The sequence below is a fragment of the Cupressus sempervirens genome, chromosome 8 (assembly GCF_028749045.1).
Source record: "Cupressus sempervirens isolate cs-2001-9-10 chromosome 8, ASM2874904v1, whole genome shotgun sequence".
In the NCBI taxonomy this organism is placed as follows: Eukaryota; Viridiplantae; Streptophyta; class Pinopsida; order Cupressales; family Cupressaceae; genus Cupressus; species Cupressus sempervirens.
In genome coordinates this window covers 487,563,425-487,587,066 of record NC_143125.1, presented here as the reverse complement: position 1 = coordinate 487,587,066, position 23,642 = coordinate 487,563,425, and the positions used below count along the sequence as shown (strand labels likewise).

The following is a 23,642-nucleotide window of genomic DNA, read 5'->3' as shown; positions in this document are numbered from 1 at the left end:
GGCATTGGATAGAGGATGTCCCACCCAAGAAGAACCTTAAGGGGTGCACTTTAGAGAAAATGGTGGAATAACTAAGGGTTATGAAACCCAATCTGGAGACATCTTTAAGTTAAAGATTAAATTAGAGGGTGGAATAGTATAGTTAGACTTGATAGTATTTAAATTCTGACATTTATTTTGCAGGTATTACTTGTTGCAAGCTAACCCTAATAGTGGGGACATTACACTCTGATACATTTAGTAATAGCTTGGCTTAAGCATCCACGAATTAATTGAATAAATGACCCCTTCCAATGATGACTCAACTGTGAACTTGAGTGAATTATAAAACCAAATTATAACTTTATATTAAGCATTTTAATGTTTTAATAATAATTTGGCCACTAAAATGATAACTACTCCCAAAATACTATCCTTTAAATATGCCATCTAAAATAGGAGCCACGCCTATTATTTCCCCATGTAACCAAGTGCACTTTTCAATAGTAGAAAGAGTCCCTCTCAATCATCACTAGACTTACCATAAATTGTAAGTACATGAAACTAAGCCCAAATGAAGTCTAATCTAATTCAAACAAAAACCAAACTAGGATATACTAAATTGTGGAGAAGACAAGACCCTCCCATGACCGAGCCTCTACCTCAAAAGTCCCTCTATCCACAATAATTAGCCTACAAGGGACACAATAATAGTCTAAAAACTTGTCCTCTAACATTGACTAAAAAGGGGACATTACATTCAGTTGTAGGTATTTTTATTGAGTTTGAGTGTATCCAATAAGCAACTCTGTGCCTTACTGGTTATTCGACTTGAATCATAATTCGGGATAATCATAGGAGACTGTGGGTTCCTATTTTATATTTCAGAAATATAAAACGTAAATTGTTGCCTCTGGTGTTGTTCTTACGTTAATCCTAGGGTCACATGTATTATCCTAGCAACAAGTATTTTTTGTTTTAGTGTTGTTCACGAGCTGTTTATTGAATTATTCCTATCAAAAGAGGAATAGATTGAGAGAACCACCCTATTTTGTCATTTTCGGCTAATTCCTTGTTGGAGATACCTATGCTAAGAAGGGAGCATCCCCTCTTGTTGAGAGGAGAGAGAAATCTCATTAGACATTGTCTAAAGTCACAATTTTGTAAGTTGTGGTATTCATGATTTGCAACAATTCTAGCCAACAAGAACCTTAACATATAATGCTTGTGTTAAATAATTTAAATTGAGAGTTCACATGAGATAAAGATAAAAGATAAAATTTATTAATGTCCAATGTTAACCACAAATGGGTTAGTGGGACTGAGGGGACACCAAAGGAAGAGCCCATAGTAGGACCACCAAACGGTGGCTAGAAACCAAGAAGAAGAAGAACAAGTAGGAACCTTGACAACTCGGGGAGTGTGGAAAGGCAAGAAGGAAGCCCCAGTATGCCAACCAAGCTTAAAAGCCAAAGAGATTGAGAAGAACCTCTAAACAGAGGGGTACACCGTAGATGTGGTAGTGGTAGTGGGGTGATGACAACATTGTTGTTGCCTTTGAAGGTGACTCAAACTGGAAGTGGGAGTGGATCTAGAACTTTGACTTTTTAAATAAGATCTCCATGGTCTCACACATCTAGGCTAAGAGGGTGAGTCTAGGTGGCTCTTGGTGCCGCAAACCATCTCAGGGAAGGAGGAGGTAATGAGCTGATCCAATAAAGGGCATGATTGGAGTTGGGAAGAGTGATCCCTCAGCTGAGTAGCCTCCTAAAGATAAAGAGCCACACAATCTTGATGTGTGTATCTGAAGAAGGAAGAGATGGAGCTCTATCCTCTAAAGAGATGATAGAATCTACCTCTTATGTCGTAATATATAGGACAACAGAAGGTAAAATGCTCAACCGACTCTACCTCCCCCAGAGTGCAAAGTTGACAAATCCTGTCACCCCTCTCAAGCAAATGGTCAATCTTGACCTGGAGGTAGTCGGAATCAACTCTGAAATACCCAAGCGGGATCTTGAGGGAATGCTACCAATGACAGGAAGTGTACTCTAGATCCTGAGGGAATGAGAGCGGAAGTTGAACAAATTATCAAAATCAAACATTATTTAAATTAGTTTCATGGGACAACCATGGGTTTCTGAGTTTCTAGATGTAATGAGCCTTGCCCAAACCAACCACAATTTGCCCTAATTGCTATTTGTAATTTCGTCAAACAGTTTATATGCAACCTTGTAGCTTGCTGATGTAGTGTTTCAGTCTGAAGTAGCTTGATAGAAATGGATGCCAAGACTGATTTAAGTACCCCTACAATGCCCACAATCTGATCTACATGCAAATATGCAATTCTTTTTGGATTTTTATGCAAATATATGGGAAATTAGGTATGCAAAGACAAGCTACAGAAAATAGACATTTTGTAAAATACTTGCCATGCATCATATCATTTGCAAGAGTGCCTATTGAAAACAGCTACTTATATCTCCATTATCATGAATACTTCAATACAATATTAATATCAAATAGCCAAGACTCTTGGCAAATACATATGAATTAGTGATTAAATCTGATGCAGACTATCACCTACAGCCGTACCCCTAATTATGCAGCTGAATGTCGTCTAACATGCATGAAAATGACAAAAGTACCTGTTTTAGGAGCCGCCTTGCATTCCCAATGAAGAAGTAGTGAATATTCTGGAAGTTGAAGACCATATGCAACCCACACGAATTTCTGAAGAAGTCGCCCCTGTTCAGATCTGGAGTGAGGAAATAAAATAATCTAAGCAGCTTCCCAGCCTCCAATAACTCCTAACACATTCAGCATAACCCTAGGAATGATGCACCCCAATCTCCAATGAAAATCAATGCAAGTATGAGCTCTAGCGGAAGAAAAGAAGTCTCTAATGGCGTCCCTGTTGCTTCAGATTTAGCATCAGAAAATTCTTCAATAGAAATCTGGTTCTCCTCTCCAAATAATCGATGCCTCCAATAATATTCTTCAATGCTAATAGTCTCCAATTTAATGATCTTCAAAATTGGCCTTAGGCCACAGATTTCTGCCCTAATGAAGTGACTGAAATATCACCTCCAATCTGCAATAATTCAGGTGATATTTCACACCCTCAAAATTCCTATCAATGGGAGTTTTCGTTCCCAAAGACAAATTGATTATCTGTAGATCACTTGGCTCCACAAATACTCAAGAAGAAATCATCAATCATCAACATCCAATCTGCCTGGTGAGAATGAAGCGCAGGATGCCTATTTATTCTTTTTTCTCCACTTTCTCTAGAAACTTCTAGAACATTATTTTATTTTATTTATTAAGTGACTTTATAAGATATTTTATAATTCAAGTCATTTTATTAAATTAATTAAATATAAAGTTACTTTTTATATTTATTTATTTGATAACTTTATAAATAATTAACTTAATACCATTTATTTATTTAATTAAAATAATTAATTAGTCATCCTCATAAAATATTCATTATTTTGGACAACTTAATTAATTAAATTAATTAAATCAAATTACCTCCAAAATGGGGACATTACACTAGGACAACACTATTTCTGAGACAAGTCAAATTATGCCGGAAACATGTCCCCAAGTAACATTGAAATTTTCAAGTGTAGAAACACACGCTAAGGAACACTCTATGAAATTGCTGGATGGTTACAAAATTGTTGGGATAGTTACAACATTGAGTAGGTAGTTATGAAACGATTAGTAGGCCGTTTTAAAATTGTTGGTGTGGTTTCAAAGCAACCAGTCTGCATGAAGGGGCAAATTTGTTCATGACAATAGAAATAAGGTTGTCAAGTGAACAGATTGATGTTTGCCCTGCAGTATCAATTACAGGATTGGAAACAATCTACCATATTACTCACTATGCAGAGTAAGAGTGCAATACATGGGAAAGGAATTCTAGGTAGAATACACAAGTTGTAAGGTTGATGTAAAGCAAGATACCTCTAGGAAGATAGGAACACTAGGAAGTTTCTCATAATTGTTTTCAGTTCCAAGAAAATGCTCGGAAGATGTACACTTGCTACATCCAACTTGTTTTCCTCTTTTTGAGGTTCCCAAGATAAAAGTCTGTCTCTTATCAATAAGTTGTGAAGAATCACAGTATCATTGGAGTGGAAGTTCAATTATCATAGTGTGGATTAAAAATTGTCTAACTACTAATTTACACAAGGATAGCTTTGTAGCTAATAACAGATCAATTTTAGGAGGAATATTAGAGTTGGGAAAAATAATTTTATCAATTGTTTTTTGAGTCGCTGATAGTTTTGGTGTTCAATTGGTTTTTGTCCTGTTGGTTTAGTTACACAAGTAGCCAAATTAGGAGCCACATGGCCTTACTAAAACCAATAAATTTTTGATATGGTTCTGTGTCCAACAGTGACACAACACAAGAAGTTGCACAATTGAGCTGCTATGACTATATGTTCACAAAAAATAGATTTAAAAAGAAAAATTCAAATGTAAAATTCTCTTGGAAGCTATTTAAAACAAATGTTGGATTGAGATAATTCCACATTTTGAAATATAATTTTGAGAACAGGAAGAAATGAAGAATATGAAGATGCATCACTACCTCATAACTCTACCGATCAAGAAAGAGGCCCAGGAGTGAAAGGCTCAAAATTGTGGACTAGATTCACCATTCTTTCCCCCTCTAACAAATGCTTAAAGGCAATTTGTTCTATGTGGACCTTCTTGCAGTGTAATTTTTACTGATGTCATCAGTGTAATGATTACTCATGGAGGCCATCTTGAGATGACATCAAATAAACATGGGTAAAATCCCACAAACATGCAATAAATATATATTTGACAATCTTAGACTATATCCATGCACTGTTTGTTGAAGAGTTCCCACCATTATTCATGATCCTTTGTACATAGTTGTAATTTCAAAGATTGGAGACCTAAAATCATTTTCTAAGACAAATGCAACTTACCATATATTGAAATTTAGGCTGCAACTTAGGCTGCTTGCTCAATTCTACTCCAAATTATGGATTGTTTCCTCTTGACTCATTCAACTTTCTTGTTTTAACTTATCAAGTCAGTACCAATTTTTGTATGGTCTAAACAGATTTGGTCAAAGAAAATCTTATAGAGATCAAGGGAAGTCATGTGTCATAAATCTAAAAGGAAAGTAGAGTGCTCATTATTCAACATTTGAGGGCCAAGAAAGAAAGAAATTATATCGATTTCTACAAGGAAGCAAACTAAGTCAATGGATTCATGCGCATGCCCATTTAATAGGAAAAGGATTTTTGGTTTCTATTAACTAAGTTATTGATTCGGATGTGGACTCTGGAAGCGGATACGAGATGCAGGGATTTTTTTTTTTGGATGCGAATGTAGGAGGAAATTCATATATAATATATCCAAAGAAATGCAAGAAATATACAAAAAAAAATCATTTGATAGCATGACTATGATACTTAATCCTCTATCAAAATTCAAGATATTTCAAAATTTATATGATATCAAGGCATCTAGACAAATCCAGAATTTGTTCGCATTGGATTCTGCATCCGGAGGATTCTGAGAAGAATTGCTAACTTAGTCTATGAAATAAGAACCAATAAATAAACAACGCTGTAAAAAAATAAATCCATAATTCGTCCTTCAATAAAAAATAGGAAAATCTTGAAGAAATAATGATGTCCCCAGATTTGAAATTTGTTATCACTGACAGAGCAGGGAAAGCTCATGAATGTTTCTGATTGTCATATAGGAAGTTGTTTCTCTAGTTATTTGGAACCTTGTTTTTAGAGGCTTGTAAAATTGACCATTTTAAAACTATGTCATGCTTTTCTAGATTCAATCCTTTCCATTCAAAGCCACCTCTGAGGTTGCTTTGCGCTTCTTGCTTAATTATTAAGTCTACTGTCTAAAAACATATTTTAATCTTGGACTGTTATTCTTGATGCACTTGTTTCCAAAATCTTTGCTTTCAACTGATACTAGCAAAGTGAGTTTTGAATTCTTGTCTAATTGTGGGATTATTAGGTTGTCAATGATATCTGCATTTTGCCGGGATGTGAAAGAATAGCTTCTTGTGATGGAACTGTTCATATTTGGAGTAGTCAGACTGGAAAATGTGTTTCAACATTTTCTGAAAATTCAGAAATTTCTTCTTCTGTTGGATCTATCTTGCCTGCAATGCCTAGGGAAACTGCTGAACTGGGAACTGGTGTAAATGCTACAACTTTATCTGGAGGGATGCTATCTGCTGGATTTCATGGAAGTTTGTACACTTGCATTCATTGCATGGATGTGGAAGAAAAGCTTGTTGCTGGCACTGGTAATGGCTACTTAAGGTGAGGTGATTTTTTCTGGTTTTCTAAGATTTTGTTTTTAACTTTTTGCATACTTTTTTGTGTTTCTATTAGAATTTCACAAAGGAACCTAGAATATATTTCTGGGGTTTAAACAATTGTTTGCTTGTAATCTCCATTCTGGCCTTCTTGTAGTGTAGCATTAGAACTTTGAAGGAAACATAATTGTCAAGGAACCACAAGATGTGGTAATTTTATTTGTAGTAGAAAGATAAGTCATTTGAAGTATCAAATTTAATCAAACAGTTGAAAAAAGATATGAAGTTGCAACAAGAATCTGCAATGCAATTTATTGCAAAAGAAATATGATAATGTCTGCACATGTTATTGTCTTTACAGTAAAATCTCTTACAATAGATGAAATGATATTTATTTAGTGTTCTCAAGAAGTTTAGTACTTTGTCAATAAAGAGGGATTACTGTTCAAATATTGTTTCTGAAGAGCAACTTGAATTCCCACCATCCTTATCATGAAAGTCTTTGGTTTGAACAAACCTGTTTATCCATATGCACATTATCATAATAAGTGTTCAAATTCTTATTGTTCCTGACAAACTTTAGTCAAATTATTACAAATAATTGCAGGTTCAAGATCAAATAAGTTCTATTCCAAAGTAATTATAATATGATACTTTGTAAGAATGATCAGGGTTGGATACATAATGGTAGTGAGTCAATATTTGAAGTATTTTTTATGTTCATTCTGTCATGTAGCTTTATCTTCATTAAGAAAGAAATGTTCTTTGCTAGATGCTTTAGTATTGAACACATGGAAAAATATAAGCAAAAATATTATTATTATCAATAAAGTCATAGTTAAAGGTCCGTGGCTTTCATGAAGGAAAGGCATGTAGAGAATCTAATTTAAACTGTTGTATATCTTATATTAGAACCTTGTTTACTGCTATACTTAGTAATTTACATACATGGAATAACAATACAGATGGCAGTGCATACCAGATATAGGAGTAAAATATATCTTTATTAGCTTATGAATACATTATAGAGAGGAAGACCAGAGATGGTCAGCCAAGGATTACAATTTACCTGATGATACCATACCACTTTCCTTGGTAGTACATGACATATTTAGAGGATTGATGGTTGCCAAGAGGAACACAACTATGTGACATGACAACTACCCAAGAGTGATAATGGATAATCAATACATTGCTGGATAACCAATATTATCAAGCATAACAATAGAGATTTTATGCTCACTACAACATCCTCCCAAAAAAAAGTTGTCTTCCAAGTGACGAGTACATATCAAGTAGTATCTAAGAAAACTAATGTCAAGTGTGTGGATGATATCTAGCACTGCACAAACTCAAAGTTGTAGTGTACTCCAGATGATAAAATGGGGGTCTAGGGGAAACACCCCCAACAGGGTCAAGGGGTAGTATCTCCAGTGGGTCAAGGGGCAGCGCCCTTGCAGGGGTTTGGGGGTTCATCTTCAAAACTCCATCTCGCATCTCTTTGGTGACTTTTTGAGGGTCTAGGAGTAATGTTGAAGAGGCCAAAAAATAGAGATTTTACGTAGTGCCCTGCTGCTAGGTACCGCTTGATGTGGAGCTCCCAAATATTGTACATAAAAGCCAAAATTTTCCTATTTACTCTGTAGAACCAAGTTGATGGATGCGATTTTGTGGGATTTCATACATCAAACAACAACAACAATAGCAATGCAAATTTAGGTTACACTACTCCATACAAAATGATCAAGATGTAGATCCGTGTGATAGAAGTAGCTCATACTGCATGTGTAGTTGCATATTGCAAAACATGGTCCAACATTAGCACAATACTCTGTATGATGTGATCATGTAGACCCGTATGACAAAGGTAGCTCGTATAACATGTGCAACTTGTAACATATGATCTATAAGAAAAAATGGGCAAGCAAGTTTTCGTTCCGTACAACCCGTTTATAGGTGTGAATTGGGCACATGGTGATATGTTTGCATGCATATGACACTAGCAAAGATTGATGATTGAACCCACACATTATTCTTAGCAAGCTTCACAATACTCTCAACAACTTGTACAGTCTTCTTGGCAACCCATATAATACTCTCAGGAACTCATACAATTTTCTCAGTAACCTGTATGACACTTTGAGGAATTTGATTGTTGAACCTGAATGACATTCTTAGCAACCTATACGACTCTTTAGAGAAAAAATTCCTTATCTCGTACAATTCAACCAACATCTCATACAACACTTTTTGGCCCCACTTCCTTGACCCATACAACCTGTTTTTTTGAGCATTGCTTCTTCTATATAGGCTGGTATATGGAATAATGTTTCCAAAGTACAACCTACTTTGGAAGACAATTTTCTTTCAAATCAGAATTAATACTTGATCTGATTAATTGTTTTGTGCCCAAAGATGTTATTGTCTTGAGAAGGCTCATCACATTCTCACAATCAGATATATTAGTCAGCTTGATGTACTCTTAACTCAAAACTATGCTCTTGTGCCACATTGATTTCCTTTAATGTTCGACTTAGATTTTCTTTGTCACAAAATTCCCGATCCACTGTTGTGTACTCCGAGTATGGGAACATGGTGTTCGATAATTTTCTTTGCCGGTTCTTTTGACTCTTTGCAAAGATGTATGATAGAGGATCTGACTTCAACCAAATGTTAATTGAGTGAGAGATATGGTGTCAAGTCCTTATTTTTTTGCTTTTGAGGCTTCCTTTTCTCCTCCATCTTTTGTTACCCTTATTTGTTTCAAAAAGTGGCATTTCCATGGATGCTTGTCTATTTGAAGCATAGTTAGAAGACTTAGACTCACCTCAGACATGACAAGCTAGGTTTGGGCTTAGACTCAAACTTAGCAAATTGAAAAAACCAAGAAATTCAAAGATTTTTAAGGTTTTAAAGCTTTTTTCATGCATCATTTAGTTAATTAACATCAAATACACAACAATTGAGATAAATAGAAGCTACTTTGCATACATACACAAGTTCACATAGATCACATTAATATAAATGTGAATTTTTGAAGGAAAAAATTTAATAACACATTAGAAATATAAATAATGTCATTGTCTAATGTCGACAATATTCATGGAATATGAAATCCATGGAATCAAAAGTTGAAAACATATATCCAAATAAAAGCTAGAGCCTAGAAGACTAAGGTTCATAGCAGCCTATGTCTTCCTACGAGTATGCCTTAGATAGGTCATAGAAGATTCTACAGCCATCTACTCTCCTTGTGTTTGGGAATCGACCTCAGTGACATCCTCATCATCCTCAGAGTCAGATCCCTCACGCTTAGGCTTAGGGACCTCCATTGGGTCTTCTCGCACTCTAGTCTCCTTGGGTGCCAATTCTACTGCCCCTTCCGCTCAATCCACTTTATCAACTCACTCCAACTCTTCATCGCTGAAGACACGATCATCAATCTCAGTGTTGCACTTTGCTTGTGGATCAACCTTCTCTAATGTGATAGGACATGTGTTAGTGCCCAAGATCTATCCATCACAAAGGCAAAGGTTGTAATAAACAAACACAAGATCATTCAACCTTTTCATTGTTAACTTGTTGCACTCCTTCAAGTGTATATGCTTGAACAAACTTCGATTGTGTTAGCATTGTGAAGCACCACATGATTGGCTCAAGATACGAAGTGCAATCCTCTGTAGATTTGGCAACATGGTACAAAACATCCGTTGATGTGCATTTGAATCAAGGAAATTTAAAAATCAATTCTATGACTTTGACTTTATCAATGTTAAATGGTAATAGAATTAGAACATAGAATCATAGATTTTTAACTGGCATAAGTAGTGTCCGATTTTTCTTGCATAAGTCTCACGAGAACAAGTCTCTGTGTGCCTTCTTATACATTTCTATCTCACGGACTAGATTTGCTCCAATTGTTTCATTAGGTGACACTCTCTCTACAACATCATATAGCTCACTTCACACACCATCATCAACCTTGAAACTTGGGCTATATTGGAATGCCAAATTAAGGTAGTGGGCATGTGAAGTAAGTTGTGCCACATCGAACAATGACATCCCATATGGAACCATATTTATTCCAATTCCCTACATAAAAAGATCTAATGGCCTCTTTCACCCTATCCACGCCTTCATAAATGTATCCCATTAAGCACTTCTCTCAGTCAACAATTCGTCGGAGAACAACAAGAAGCTCTATGAATTGCAATTATTGTGAAAGTTGAACTTGAAACATTAAGCTTAATATTTTAAATTTTACTTTTAAAAATGAACAATGAACATAAACAAGTATGAAAAAATAGATGAAATTAAGTGGAAATGAGGACAAAAAGGAAAATTACATGCACAATCTCCTTGGTCAGTTGCCAAAAGCCACTTTCATAAAAAATCTTATCATTCGTCTCACTTCCTATATTTGTCTTCACATATGATTATTTTGTCCACTCCTCCCAAACAAACATGCATTTCAAATTGGCCTTGGACTGAAGCAAGGATTGCAACTTGATAAAAATTGGGTGAGCCTTGAAGGAGACAAATCCTTTTAATTTATGTATTGCCTCATAATGTTGAGGACCCAAGTATGATTGTTTATGAATTTTTTAAATACTCCTTCCTTGCTCTACACATGTTTTTATCTGGGGAAATTTACCAAGATCCTCCAACATGACGTCAATGCAATGAGCAACACAAGGGATCCAAAACAAGTCAGAATGCCTCTCCATAAAAAGTTACCTACAGAAACATATTTGCTGCCTTATTCATGACTATATGTACCACATTCTTCTCACTTGCATCTTTCAACACTTCCTCCAATACCTCTCAAAGATACTTTGAATTTTTTCCCCCTAAAGCATCAATTGATTTCAAATACACTATGGCATCTAAGATAAAATAACAATATAGTATAATCATAATGAAAAACTTAATCAATAAATCAATAGTTCACTACTAGTAAGTATTAACTTCTATGTACAAGTTGTATTGTGTACAATTACTTGATGAGGAGACAAAAAAATTCAGAAGTGTTCTATTTCTTCTATTAGTCCAACCAGCAATCACAATAGTGCAACCCTTCCTCCATATGTTACGTTGTTTATCAATTGCAATTTTTACATCAGCCACCTTTCGGGTCAAACGAGGACTTCTAAAGCTCCTCATCATTAGGTACTCTGAATTGCACACCACAAATAGTAACAACATCTATATCAATTTGCCAATAAGGAGACCTAGAACAAATTAAATAAACAAAATAAGTATACTACTAAGTTTTGCTTTAAACATTAAAAATCAATATAATCAATGTGGCATATTCTTGAGTCTTGAAAGCAAGAAAAATAAGACATAGAAATCAAAATAATAAGTATGTTGCTGGCTGCATTGAATATAAGGTGTTTGTAGAAAAAAAACCTCCCAATGCCATTTTGTAGCCTCAAGCTTCTCCTTATTCAACATGCTCTCAAGCGATGGCTGGACAACAAAACTGGAATCTAGTGTGAATTCCTTTTTACGAATTAGAGGTCCAAGGGTCTCACTTGTAGTACCACTACTAGATGGAGGTAATGTAGAATGAAGACTTGAAGAGGTCTCTCCATGTAAGTGTGGCATTTCTTCATATTGCATTTATTCTTGACGACTCCCTTTTGTCACTGCATTATATGATTGCATTCCTCGTGACTTAGTTCATCCATGTGAATGACTTTCCTTGTGTTTTCTTGTAGTTGTAAGCTTCCCTCATTGTTGTCGTTCATCAGCTCAGCTTTGGCTAGGCCTAGTTTTCCTTTGGTTTGTCCTTTGCTTTCTTGTGGTTCGTCCATCGTTTTACCACAACTTGCTTGCTCATTATTTGGGTTTGCATTTTTGTTCGGCCCCCAACTTCTTTTGTCTAGTTTCCTTGGTATCCGGTGTGATCTGCTTGATCTCTGGTCTTCGCAATCTACTTTCTTATTGCTTTTGTTGGACTTGCGACTACTTTTGGTTGGTTTCCTTGCCTTTGGTTGTAATACGAATTGTCTTTGCACTCTCATTTTGATTTTTGGTTGTGTTTTTGTGTCTGCTCTCTCCTAGTTTTGTTTGTTTGTGCCTCTCTTGGGTGTTCGTTGTGTCACCATTTCTATGATTGTTATGCTTTTGTGTATTTCTGCAAGTTGCTCCCGGTTCCTATGATGTGACTTGTGGCTTCTTCAACATTTCTGCGGACCCTTGGTAGCATTGTTGTTTCCTTTTGGTTCTTGGTGTTCTCTTCCTTGTGGGTGTGCCTATTATTTTTGCAACCTATGGTCTTGTAGATGCTTCCCCCATGGAAACACCATAGGATCCTCTTCTTTAGTGACGGCCTTCCCAACTTATGTTTAGAAATCTGATAGTGTCATTTTAGACTTGTTGGATAGATTTGGGATGGTCGAGTATGAGAATGCATCCCTCTCAACAAATGCTTACAAATAAAGTCATAGTGGTTATGGTGGAGAATACTAATCGCAAAAGATAGTTCAATCCAACTTTGTAAACTCTATAGTCAAGGATGATATCCTTGAACTCAAGTTAGTAATCGAAATCGGTCAACCTACAAGACTTAGTGAAATTTGAAATAGAGAAACACATCAAAAGTTGGGCATAGGTCTCCAATAATAGCAACAACCCTCTTGTTGTTGGCATTGAGAAGCTTGTCTAATCTAAGATCACTAAAGAGAGGACCCGAAGAGTGAGAGGGACGAACCTCAATGTTCTCGGTTTACCACTGATTGGATCTCGGCTAGGCAATCTTTTCTTAGTGGACAACTCAATATCAGTGGCATCATTCTTGTTGTGCTTGGGTTGGCAACGACTTGACATTGTTTTTGTGCTTTCTTACCGCAGTAGACAAACTCTAGGCTCTCAAAGCCAAGAGAAGGTTCTCACTTCCCTCAAAGGTCTATCTGGATGAAGACCTCATGAAATCACAAGTTATTGAAGTTAAGCATTCTAGGGATCTTGTTGTAGTTTCTAGACGGGAAGGGAACTGGGCTATCATCTAGATGGGAATCTCGTCCTTCAACCGATGTGTCTAAATGATTCTCGCCATACAAGGGCCTGTCAAGAGTAGAGTCAATACAATACTACAGGTGAAGTGTTGGAATGGTACTGGGACCATTTGGTTTTCATTGGGTTACTTCATGATGCTCTTGATTCCTCAAATCTTGTTTTCCTCACAGGGACCCATGAGATTTCAACTCGCCCTCGTCCCGGTTTTACAAGCTTTCAGTGGATTTTAGCTTTTTGTAGTGAGACTAGATTGTTGGGTGGTGTTCGTGGTTCTGGTTAGATTACTTGTCTTATCAATGATTGTCTCTGGGGGCAAAGTTATATGGTTTACTCAGATCCTTTGACCCAATGCCTGTAGGTTCGGATTTACCATGCAATTTCCCATTTCAAGGACCTTTACATTGTTGTGTGCTACTTTCCTCTGGTTGCTGCTCCATGTGCCATTTATAATGGCCATGTTGGGGATCCCTTCATTGATGTACAGGATAGTATAGCTCAATTCTCGTCAGGCGGCGATATCCTTATTCTGGGGGACTTCAATTCTTGTACTCAAACTCCTCTCCATAGCATCCATACAAAGGTGATTGACTCCTTTTCTATCAGGGATATTGGTCCTACTTCTTTGGAGCTCTAGAGATCTTCTGATAATATTGTTGGCCCCCTTACAAACTACGTACATCATCTTTTTTAGTTTAGTGATGCTTCCGACTTGGTGATCCTAAATGGGTTGGATTGCTTCTTTGGCTCCCATCTTTTCACTTGTAGACCCCATAGTAATGGGGCCACTATGGTCAACTAAGTCCATTCTAGCTAGTCGTTCCTTCCTTCTATTCACCACTTCTTTGTTTCCATTATCCCTTTGGTTGCGCATGTTGTCCTCTGCCTTTCTCTCTAGTCCTTCATTTGTCCCCCCCTCCCCCCCAGCCGTAACCTCTTTCACTTTGACAACTATGATCCAGATCTCTTTAGTTTCCATTTTTGGCAATTCCTCTCTTGTGACCCCCTTTTCTCCTCTTTGGAGTGTGCAGACTCCATGTTTGACCACCTCTTCTCTCCCCTTTGGGAGGCTTCCATGCCTTCGATCCCCCACTCCACCACATAGTCGCTTATCCCAACTAGATTGAGAAATAATTACCCTATGAAAAATTGGTAGGATATTGATAGAAAGGAGTTCCATAGGAGGTTGCACCCAACTTCATCGCCCAACACCCCTCCTTCCCACGGCTGAAAACTTCATTTTCTGCAAGAAACACTCTTTCATTTCTTAATGTAGGAGAACCCTTATAGCCTCTCTTATTTGCTCCTTTTGGTGCACTCTCTTGCCTTACTTCTCCCACCTCCCTCTCAAGCTAGACCACAATCTTGTGGTCTCTCATACAATCGAGCTCTCTAATATCCCCAACTGACTTCCCTTCTAGGTCATCCCTTTCACCATTACCACTTATTTACTCACACGAATATCAAGGAAGCAATAAAAAACATTAGTAGCAGAGCAGTAGTTGTGGAAGGATTCCAAGATGAGGTCCTTAATCTTGGGTTCCCCATCCTGGTTCCCTATATTTTGGATCTCTTCAACTAGGTGGTTTGCACGAGTTTCCCTCCCACTTGGTCTCATCATATCATTCATTCGATCCACAAGATTGGGGTGGTTGTTGATCCCAATAATTAGAAGACTATCATGAAGGGACACATTTTGACCAAGTTATATGCTACAGTTCTCTACACTCTTCCTACTAGAGAGTTAGATCTTTAGGGTGTTTGGGCCCATGGGTGGGTGGGCTTCAAGTGGTAAAGTTGTTGAAGCTAGAAGATTGAGTACCTAATCTTCCTGAAGAGATTCATACCTATACCATAGATTATCATCGCATCATTTTAGACCTACAACGAATGAAATTGATTAATTAATGAAGGTATGTTAGTTTGAGCTTCACTTGGTTTCAAGAATACTTTAATATTCTCTACTTAATAAGGCCAACCACATGAAGGTGGAAGCTCATTTGGCCTTACTTCTTTCTTGCTAACATCAATCTAAATTCATACTTCATTCATTCATTTATCCATTTATGAACTATAGCATTCAATCAATACAATCACACAACATTCATTAATATGATATAAAATTCATTAATATGCAATACTAATCAAGACTTCAAAAATACATAACAATATTCATTAACATGAAATAAAAATCAATATAAATATTCAACATTCATAGATAATTACTTAAAACAATGTTCTTTCATTATCCAACAAAGTCTATCAAACAAGGTTTATCAAAGAGCATTTTTTTAAAATCATTTCTTCTTTTTGTTTTTCTCATCTTTCTTAAGGAAAAGGCTGATAAGAGCATCAATATCTTCCTAATTCTCCTCCTCTTGTGGTACATGTAATATCAAATTATGATGCCTCATTTCTAGACTATGGGTCATGTGTCGACTCTCTGTAATGTCCCCAATTTGAGCAAGTATCAAAGTCAATGGATTTAGCCTATTACTATGCCCTTTTAGTCTAATACTAATGGTTAAAGGACTTTGTTGTGGAGTTATTTGGCTCTTGAGAGGATGATTTTGAGTGTGTATCTCGCCAAACCCTCCATAGATTTTGAAAGTATGTTGTTCAGTGGGTTTTTGCTCCGTTGTAATGCCCCCATTTTTGCCACCATCAAAGTTTGAGGGATTAGCCTATTATTGTGATCCTCGTAGGCTAATTATTGCTGATAGAGAGGATCTTTTGAGGTAGACGCTTGGCTATGGGAGGTTCTTGTCCTCTTCAAGATTCAATATGTTCTAGTTTGGCCTTTTTTTGACTCAGATTCAACTTCATTTGGGCTTAGTTTCATGCACCTACTATTTATGGCAAGTTGGACAATAATTTAGAGGGACCCTTTTTTATATTTGGAAATTGCATTTGGTCACATGGAGAAATAATAGGAGCGACTCCTATTTCAAACTACATATTAAAGGATAAGTGTTTTCGGAGTTATTATTATTTTAGTGGCCAAATTATTATTAAATCATTAAATTGCTTATTCTAAACTTATATTTTAACTTTATAGTTTCACTTAAGTTGAGGGTTGAGTCATCATTGGAAGGGGCCATTTATTAATTAATTATAAGCCTAAGCACAAGTATTAAATATAAAAGTGCAAGGAATTGTTATATTTAACAATTGAAGCCTCTTAAGTGAAAAGTGTCTTCATGAAGTCATGTGCCAGAAAAGTTATTTAATAAAAGAATTTAATAGAAGCTTCTCATTAATGTTGTGTGGATGAAGCCAAGTGCATTATAAAAGGTGGCTTCATGAAGCAAATAGATCATCCAATTGCTTATTTTCTTTTATTGTTTCTAGTGAGGATTTTTGAGGTTGTGAATTCAATTCCATTGCTGTAGTATAGTGGTTTGAATTGAGTTTTGTGGTGCTTCCTCTTACTATGGCGACTGTGGTTGAGGTGTAGTTCATTCCTAAAGAATTTGGTGATTGAAAAATTTGAGTTGGAGCCCAATTTAATCTACTGTTGGGCATTGTATTCGGGTTTGCAATAGGCGGTTCTTTTTTCTAAGGGAATTGGGTAATTATATTCTTGTTATTGTGTGATATTTGCTTAAGGGTTTGGTATTGTGAAATTATGTTCTTTGTGCACCAAATATATCTACTTTTTACATGCTCTTTTCCTGCAATTTAATGGTCATACTATTGGTTCCCAAAATTGCAAATTGGAATCCTACGAGCCTTGCCTGCTTGATGCTGGGATATCCAACCGGTTAAGGCCAACTTGACAGGATCAATCAATTCAATCTAGATCCTCTGTGCTTCTGGCTCTGCAAGGCCAAGGTGGGTGTACCTAATCCTGGACAAAAAACTTAAATCCAAGATCCTTATAGAAGACCAATTAGAATGTGAATGCGATGAAAGTCTTCCTAACGACAAGAATTACAGAAAAAATTTAAACTTGAGAATATGAATAAATAAATAAATGTGATAATGTTTTAAATAAAGAATGAACGCAACAAATGAATATATTAATTGCTCAATGGAATGAAATGAAATAGTTGCCAGCATATGGATTATGAATCAAGAGTAATATAAAGACCAGTGCTTAATTAAATGGGCAACCAGAGTCAATATTATAAGTTGAAACGTACAAATTTATAAAGTTCAATGTACTTATCTTAAACTATAAACAATTTCAACAATTCAGACGCAACAAATCAATTATATGAACGCAATTTCAAACTAGTCTAAGATGCACTTTAACTCTTGTGATATGGAGACAAACTAGACATAAATAAGGAAACAATTAAAGATTTCACAATATCTATGTTTATCAAGTTTAAAATGCAATAATGACCCAATTGAGTTATCCGAATATTAAAATGTTCATAGAAATTAATAAAAATATTTATAAAGGACACAACTTAATAATATCTTAAACCCTGATGCAAATAAATAAAATAGATGCACTTATAGATTGTGCCAAAAATAAAAAATTGCACATAGAGACACTCCTTACGGATGATCCATCTACTGCAAATTTATCCAGACTGCATAAAATTTACTCAATAATTCAGATTCACTAGCTTTGTTCAATCGCTCATTCCTTTACCAATGAAAAATATAATATATCAAAGTGTGCATAGGATATGTAAAATTTTAAAATATGGATATGAATTGTATCCTACATATCTTCATTTGCTTTCAATCTACTATTTGTAGAGAACAATGGGTCATATGGTTGTTTCCAAATGACACACCGCTTTCAAATAAATAACTAAACATTTGTTTACATAGCATGAACTTTTAATTTATAATTTGGTATTGTTTTATGGGTTAACACCAACATCTCGTGACCATTCCTATATGTTTTGAGCGGCAATAGAATCACGGATAATGATATAGGTGGCCTTCGAATTTCCAGTTATTGGATTGCATAGACTTTGATCAAAACCTGGAACGATCATAACATGCTCGCAATATTTCATACTCCAGGTCTGCAAGAAATCCTTCAACCTTATTTTCTTGTAGCCGTTTGTTGAGTTTCAAGGGTTAGAATGCTTCATATTTTATTGGGCCTCTTCAATTCCTTGGACTGTCCTTCATCAGGCATATATTTGTCACGGTTCAATTCTAATCTCCAATCTGAAGCGGCTCCTGTATCATTTTGGTGAAGATTTCCTTCCTCTGCCTGAAGACCTGCATCAAACAGATGAGAAATATGTGTCAGTTAATCAAACAAATGTTAGACTTCTCGTACATGTATATTGGTATCCATTTTTTTTACTTCCACAGTGATTTCCATATCATTGATATATTCATGCTCTCACGACCATCACTCGTATCTGACCATTTCTATCCTTATCACTGTGGTATACTAATTTATCCCATTGCACTATGGATGCAGGCCCAATAATCATCTGGTGATATCCCGTTCTGAAAGTCTGGTAACAGGGGAAACATATGTCTTTCTACCTATTTGTAACATTTCCTTCACAGAGCACTCTTTGCAACTTCTATACTTCTAGACTCAAATATGGTTCCAAGAATTTAGAGATTGACGTTTTCTCAGGAAAATATAAAATGGCATAAAATGCGATGAATACATTAATTCTGGGCTGTACAAACATTTCTGTTCAGATTTTGTGTTCAGTATTTGAAGAATTCCAATGGTATCTTGATAATAACTTTATATTGTTTGTCACTGCTGTTCATCCAAATGGTAATTAAGCTCGGATCCTGTACGTGAACTCGAAACTCTTGCTCAATGAACTATCAGATTTTGTTACACAACTATATTCATTGTCTGTGGCAGAGACCTTTGTATTGTCTCTAAGTTGTTTTCACTTCACGAATTGTCTGACTTCAGGCTCAAACCATTAAAGAGTTCCCAACTTTAATACACACCTTACAGTTCTGAGCTTTTTAGGCTTCTGATATCATCTCTAGATTTCACAGATATAGTGAAGATCGTAACAATGAACTGCCCCTATACAGTGTTTCTGTATTGGATTCTCACTGTCCTCGGTTTTTCGTCAATCTGACCCATGAACAATTCCCGTGACTGCAAATATAAGAAATATTGTATCACTCCGTTGCTCCAAGTGTGTGCCAATCAAAAGTAACTCCATAGCTTGTGTCACAAGTCTACAGATGGCTTACTGTCCAACTGAATCTGAATCAGCAATGATTCTATCTACATGTCTGTTGCACATTATTGCTTGGTCCATGCTATATATGCTTAACCATTCTACCCAATTTTATGACTAGATCCTCTAATGCGCTCTCACAAAGAAGTAACTCCTGATCCTTGTGAAGTATACAAACATAAATTTATGTACCATACCCCTTTTATGTCTGCACAAATCTGAATGCTATCTTTCCTTGATCAACTCAAAAGGATTATCACCTAGAAAATTCATCTCCATGTATCTTTCCCCTGGAGGAAATAATGGCGAAAGCTATACACCTCTTGTTTATGGCAGTTGGGACTCTCAATTTTGCAAAAATTTAGATTTCCATCACATACCATCTACATTCAAGATACCAAACAATTCCCTTCTTAGGCATTGATTTACTGAGGCATTTGGGAAGTTTTTAATAGCTGCTCGGTTAAATTGGTTTCCCAACACATAGGCCGAGCAATTTCGATCTGCAATTTGCTTGCTGTTAGAAGTTGACACTGATTGTTGCAAATTCTCGCCTTCTGTATGCACAAATATCTCAGCTTTGGGTGTGCAAACTCCTGCTTTTTGAATATTGTATGGTGACACGAGGATTGGTAGTTGTATGCTCTGCTACAAAACTCCCAGGTTATCAGTCATTTGAATATTGTGTTCTACAATTTGTACTGGGTCTGCAAATGATATTGTTATCACTGCTACATGAGTTTTGGGAATATATTTGGCTTTAGGAATTCTGGGAAAATATTTGTGCATTCAAAATCTGGGAAGTTTTGATTGTTCAAATATTATTGTGAATTGCACGATTAGTCTTGTCCTAAACTTGGTGATCGCTAAAGCACAGAGATAAATCAGTAAATTCAATTTCAAAGGTTGCATGCAAACTGTTCGATAAAATGTCCGTGAGCTGAAACATTAAAAATCAGATGCATAATAGGGTAGCCTATTACAAGGGTATTAGAGTTTGCTTGCCAAGTGTTTGACAGTGTTGGGACTCAAAATTGCGAAAGGATTTTGAGTACCATATTTGAAAACTTTGTAAAATGAACCCCTATAAGTGCCTTTTGTGCCAATGTGTTGGGTTGTCATTTTGAGTCATGTGATGTGTTTCAAGTGCTCATTGTCTTTCATTTTGTATATTCACACACCTCAAGTCATTACTCTGAAGTTTCCAATCATTTGGTGAGGTGTTGCTTTGAGCAATAGCCAAATTTACAAATTTTCCTGAGTGACAAAAAGTGTTTAGAGGGCTAGTTTACATTTGTATATCTTGCACTCAGTAAATTTTTATAACCTGCCACTTTGGGAATGTTTAGTATGCATACTAGAGAGCCTATGCTTTAGTTTTCATGTCATTATGACATGTTTTGATAGGTTTTGTATCTCTCCAAAGTTGGTTTTTAATCTCTGTCATGTTGTTGCATTTTGCCCAAAAATCCAGGGAGCCCTATGTTGTCCTCAATTTTGACATCACAAAATTGAGGCAACCTTACGCAATTTTCTCATGGATTCATAGGCGCACCGTCTTTGTTTAAACGCATTGATGAGGCATCATGAATACAATTCATTATCTCCGAATTGTTCTTTGTGTAGGCTTGTCTATGTGTTATTTTAATGGTTTTCTGTCGAGATTATCCCCAATTTTTTGTTGGTAAGAGTTTTCCTTCTTGCACTCCAAACACTCAATTTTTGTTGAACTTTCACATCTTTTCTTTGTTTTTCTTTATGTTGTAAATAGTTTTTTGTCTTGTTTTTGCCTTAGGTGAATAGCCCTTGGAATTCCACTCGATTCAAGCTAACTTAGGTTCAAGTCGGAGTTGTCTAGCTCAAGTTATAAGGGTAAAAAGTGGGGCGTTTCATGTCAACTGCGTATTTTTATTAAAAAACTCATAAGAGTGGGCTTTTTATGGGCAATTGCACCATATAAAATTATATTTAATATCTAAAGTGGATTTTATGGTCCATTTTTAAATTTCAACTCATTTTGAGTTGATTTGACCAATAGCTTATGTTCTATAAAAACAAGTTATTTCTAGACTAGTTTTCATGTTACTTTATTAAAAACTATAGCTAGATATTTGATATAAATACATGACATGAGTGCATAAGAATGGGGATTTTTATCTCATATCGCATACATCCACATGCAAAATACTTCATGAAAATATAATCCCAATAAAGTTTAAGTCCCAACATCATTGAACATGTGCTTTTTAAATATGATTACACATGTTATTGTATGAGAAGTTCATTTTTAATAATCAAATACATACGTATTTTTAAATCACCATTTAAATGGGTTTTTGCAATACATTTGCATGTTATTATGACATGTAAATGTAAATTTAATAACTTAGCTTCTCTATTCATTCTTGGTGTTTGGTTTTTCCAAAGGATTGCACATATCTAAACATATGAAAGCCTTTCAAAAATGTGTTATGAACTTGAGCAAGTTTGTGGTGGCGATTTTGGGTGATATTAAATGTTTAGATGTATATGTGTTTGCCTTTAAATAGTACATTTTTTTCATGCCCAAAAATTAGGGCAAAAACACACCAACAATTTTTTTTAAAGACTACATGAGTTGCAGAAAAGATAATGGAATGATAAGGTTTACAAGTTTCAAGTGTCAAGGTTGCACGACTAGTTTACGAGTGTTTAGGGTTAAGATGCAAATTACATTATTGATCAAGGTGATAGTTGGAAGGTGAAATAAAAGTACGATAAAAGAGTTTCATCCCCGTCGTGAAGGTTGGTACATATTGAAGAATTTGATCAAACATTTCCCGATGGTTCATAGCCGGTGTAGAATACATACTTTACTAAGTTCAGAAGGCCATAATGTTGTTGCTATAGGAACACTTAATACCAGGTTGATAAGGCTTAGTAGATTAAACTATAATGTCAAGGGTTACGTGTAGATTATTAAGATAGGGGAATAATTAGGTTTTGATTTCATTAAACAAGTTCAATCTATTTAGGGTATCATTTAAAGGATTAAATTCATGTGTTTCACAATCAACTATAAATGGATTTGATTCCCTGACATTAAAAGAACCGTACTACAATCAACATGTAACAATTATAATTATATAACATTATAATGTAACTAATTCAAAAATGACTAATTAAAAAGGTGCAATTAAGGTCTACACAATTAAATACCCTAAAGATCCTTGTAACATTTCCTTTATAAGCTATCAAATTTACTTAGATAATAATCAATTAAATTTCCAAAAGGAACTAAGCTTATTATAGATGTCACTACACTACTTTACCCATTATTATTATTATTACATACTATCCATACTAATCTTAATTATGATTATTAAATTTCAAATTGCATAAAAAGTTCAAATCTAAATAACATAGAGAAAAACCAAAGAAAACCTAACATAACCAACCTAACCAACATCCTTCCTTAATGTATACTTCCTAATTAAACTATACCAAATTAAATTTAAAATACACAAACCCTACCTTCTAAATTCAACTTAAAAAAATAATTTTAAATATCTAACACATACAAATAACAAATCTTTCATGTCCCATCTCTAACCCTTGTGATCAATGAACTTTTACTAACTTAACAATACCCATTTATATAACCACTAAATCTGATTCTTTATTTGCCACTAACCTACATTATCATCCAAATATAAAATTCTAACTAACAACCTAATTAATACATTATAAAATTGCTAAACTACTAACTAAACATCTAATCAAAAGCTTAACTACATGTCCTACCTACCCTAGCTTAGTCTACGTACCTATCCACTTGTCTACTTCACAAGTGGGCTGTCCCACTTGCCCACACCCTATCCCATGCATGAGCTGCATGTTCCAAGGGTGAGCTGCGTTTTCCCCAAGGGGGACAGGCTTGTGACAGCACCAAGTGGGTGTACTACATAGATGTACGATTGGGGAGAAGGGCATACAACTTGGGTAGGGGGTTTTGTGGGTCCCACCAACTCAAGCCCTTAAAACAAGTTTTGCCACGGTTTTAATAAGTATGCCTTTTTCAAATCACAGGCCTGCATGGGTTTTCAATGGGAGAGAGGATGTGGGGTGTGGGCCCCACGTGGGTCACATCCCACTCCTCTACTTGCTCCATTTGCTTT

General features: G+C 35.7%; 1 protein-coding gene across 2 annotated transcripts in view; it reads left to right on the top strand.

The window, feature by feature from the left end:
• Positions 1-23,642, top strand: part of LOC149543330 (protein serine/threonine kinase) — a 228,814-nt gene that overhangs the window by 184,249 nt on the left and 20,923 nt on the right. For both annotated transcript variants that reach the window (XR_016355617.1, XM_089798158.1), the window contains exon 13: positions 6,016-6,326. Coding sequence is in view for 1 of the 2 variants with exons in the window: in XM_089798158.1 (XP_089654284.1) it covers positions 6,016-6,326 (311 nt within the window). In the remaining variant the exon portion in view is untranslated. The remainder of the gene's footprint in view (positions 1-6,015; positions 6,327-23,642) is intronic.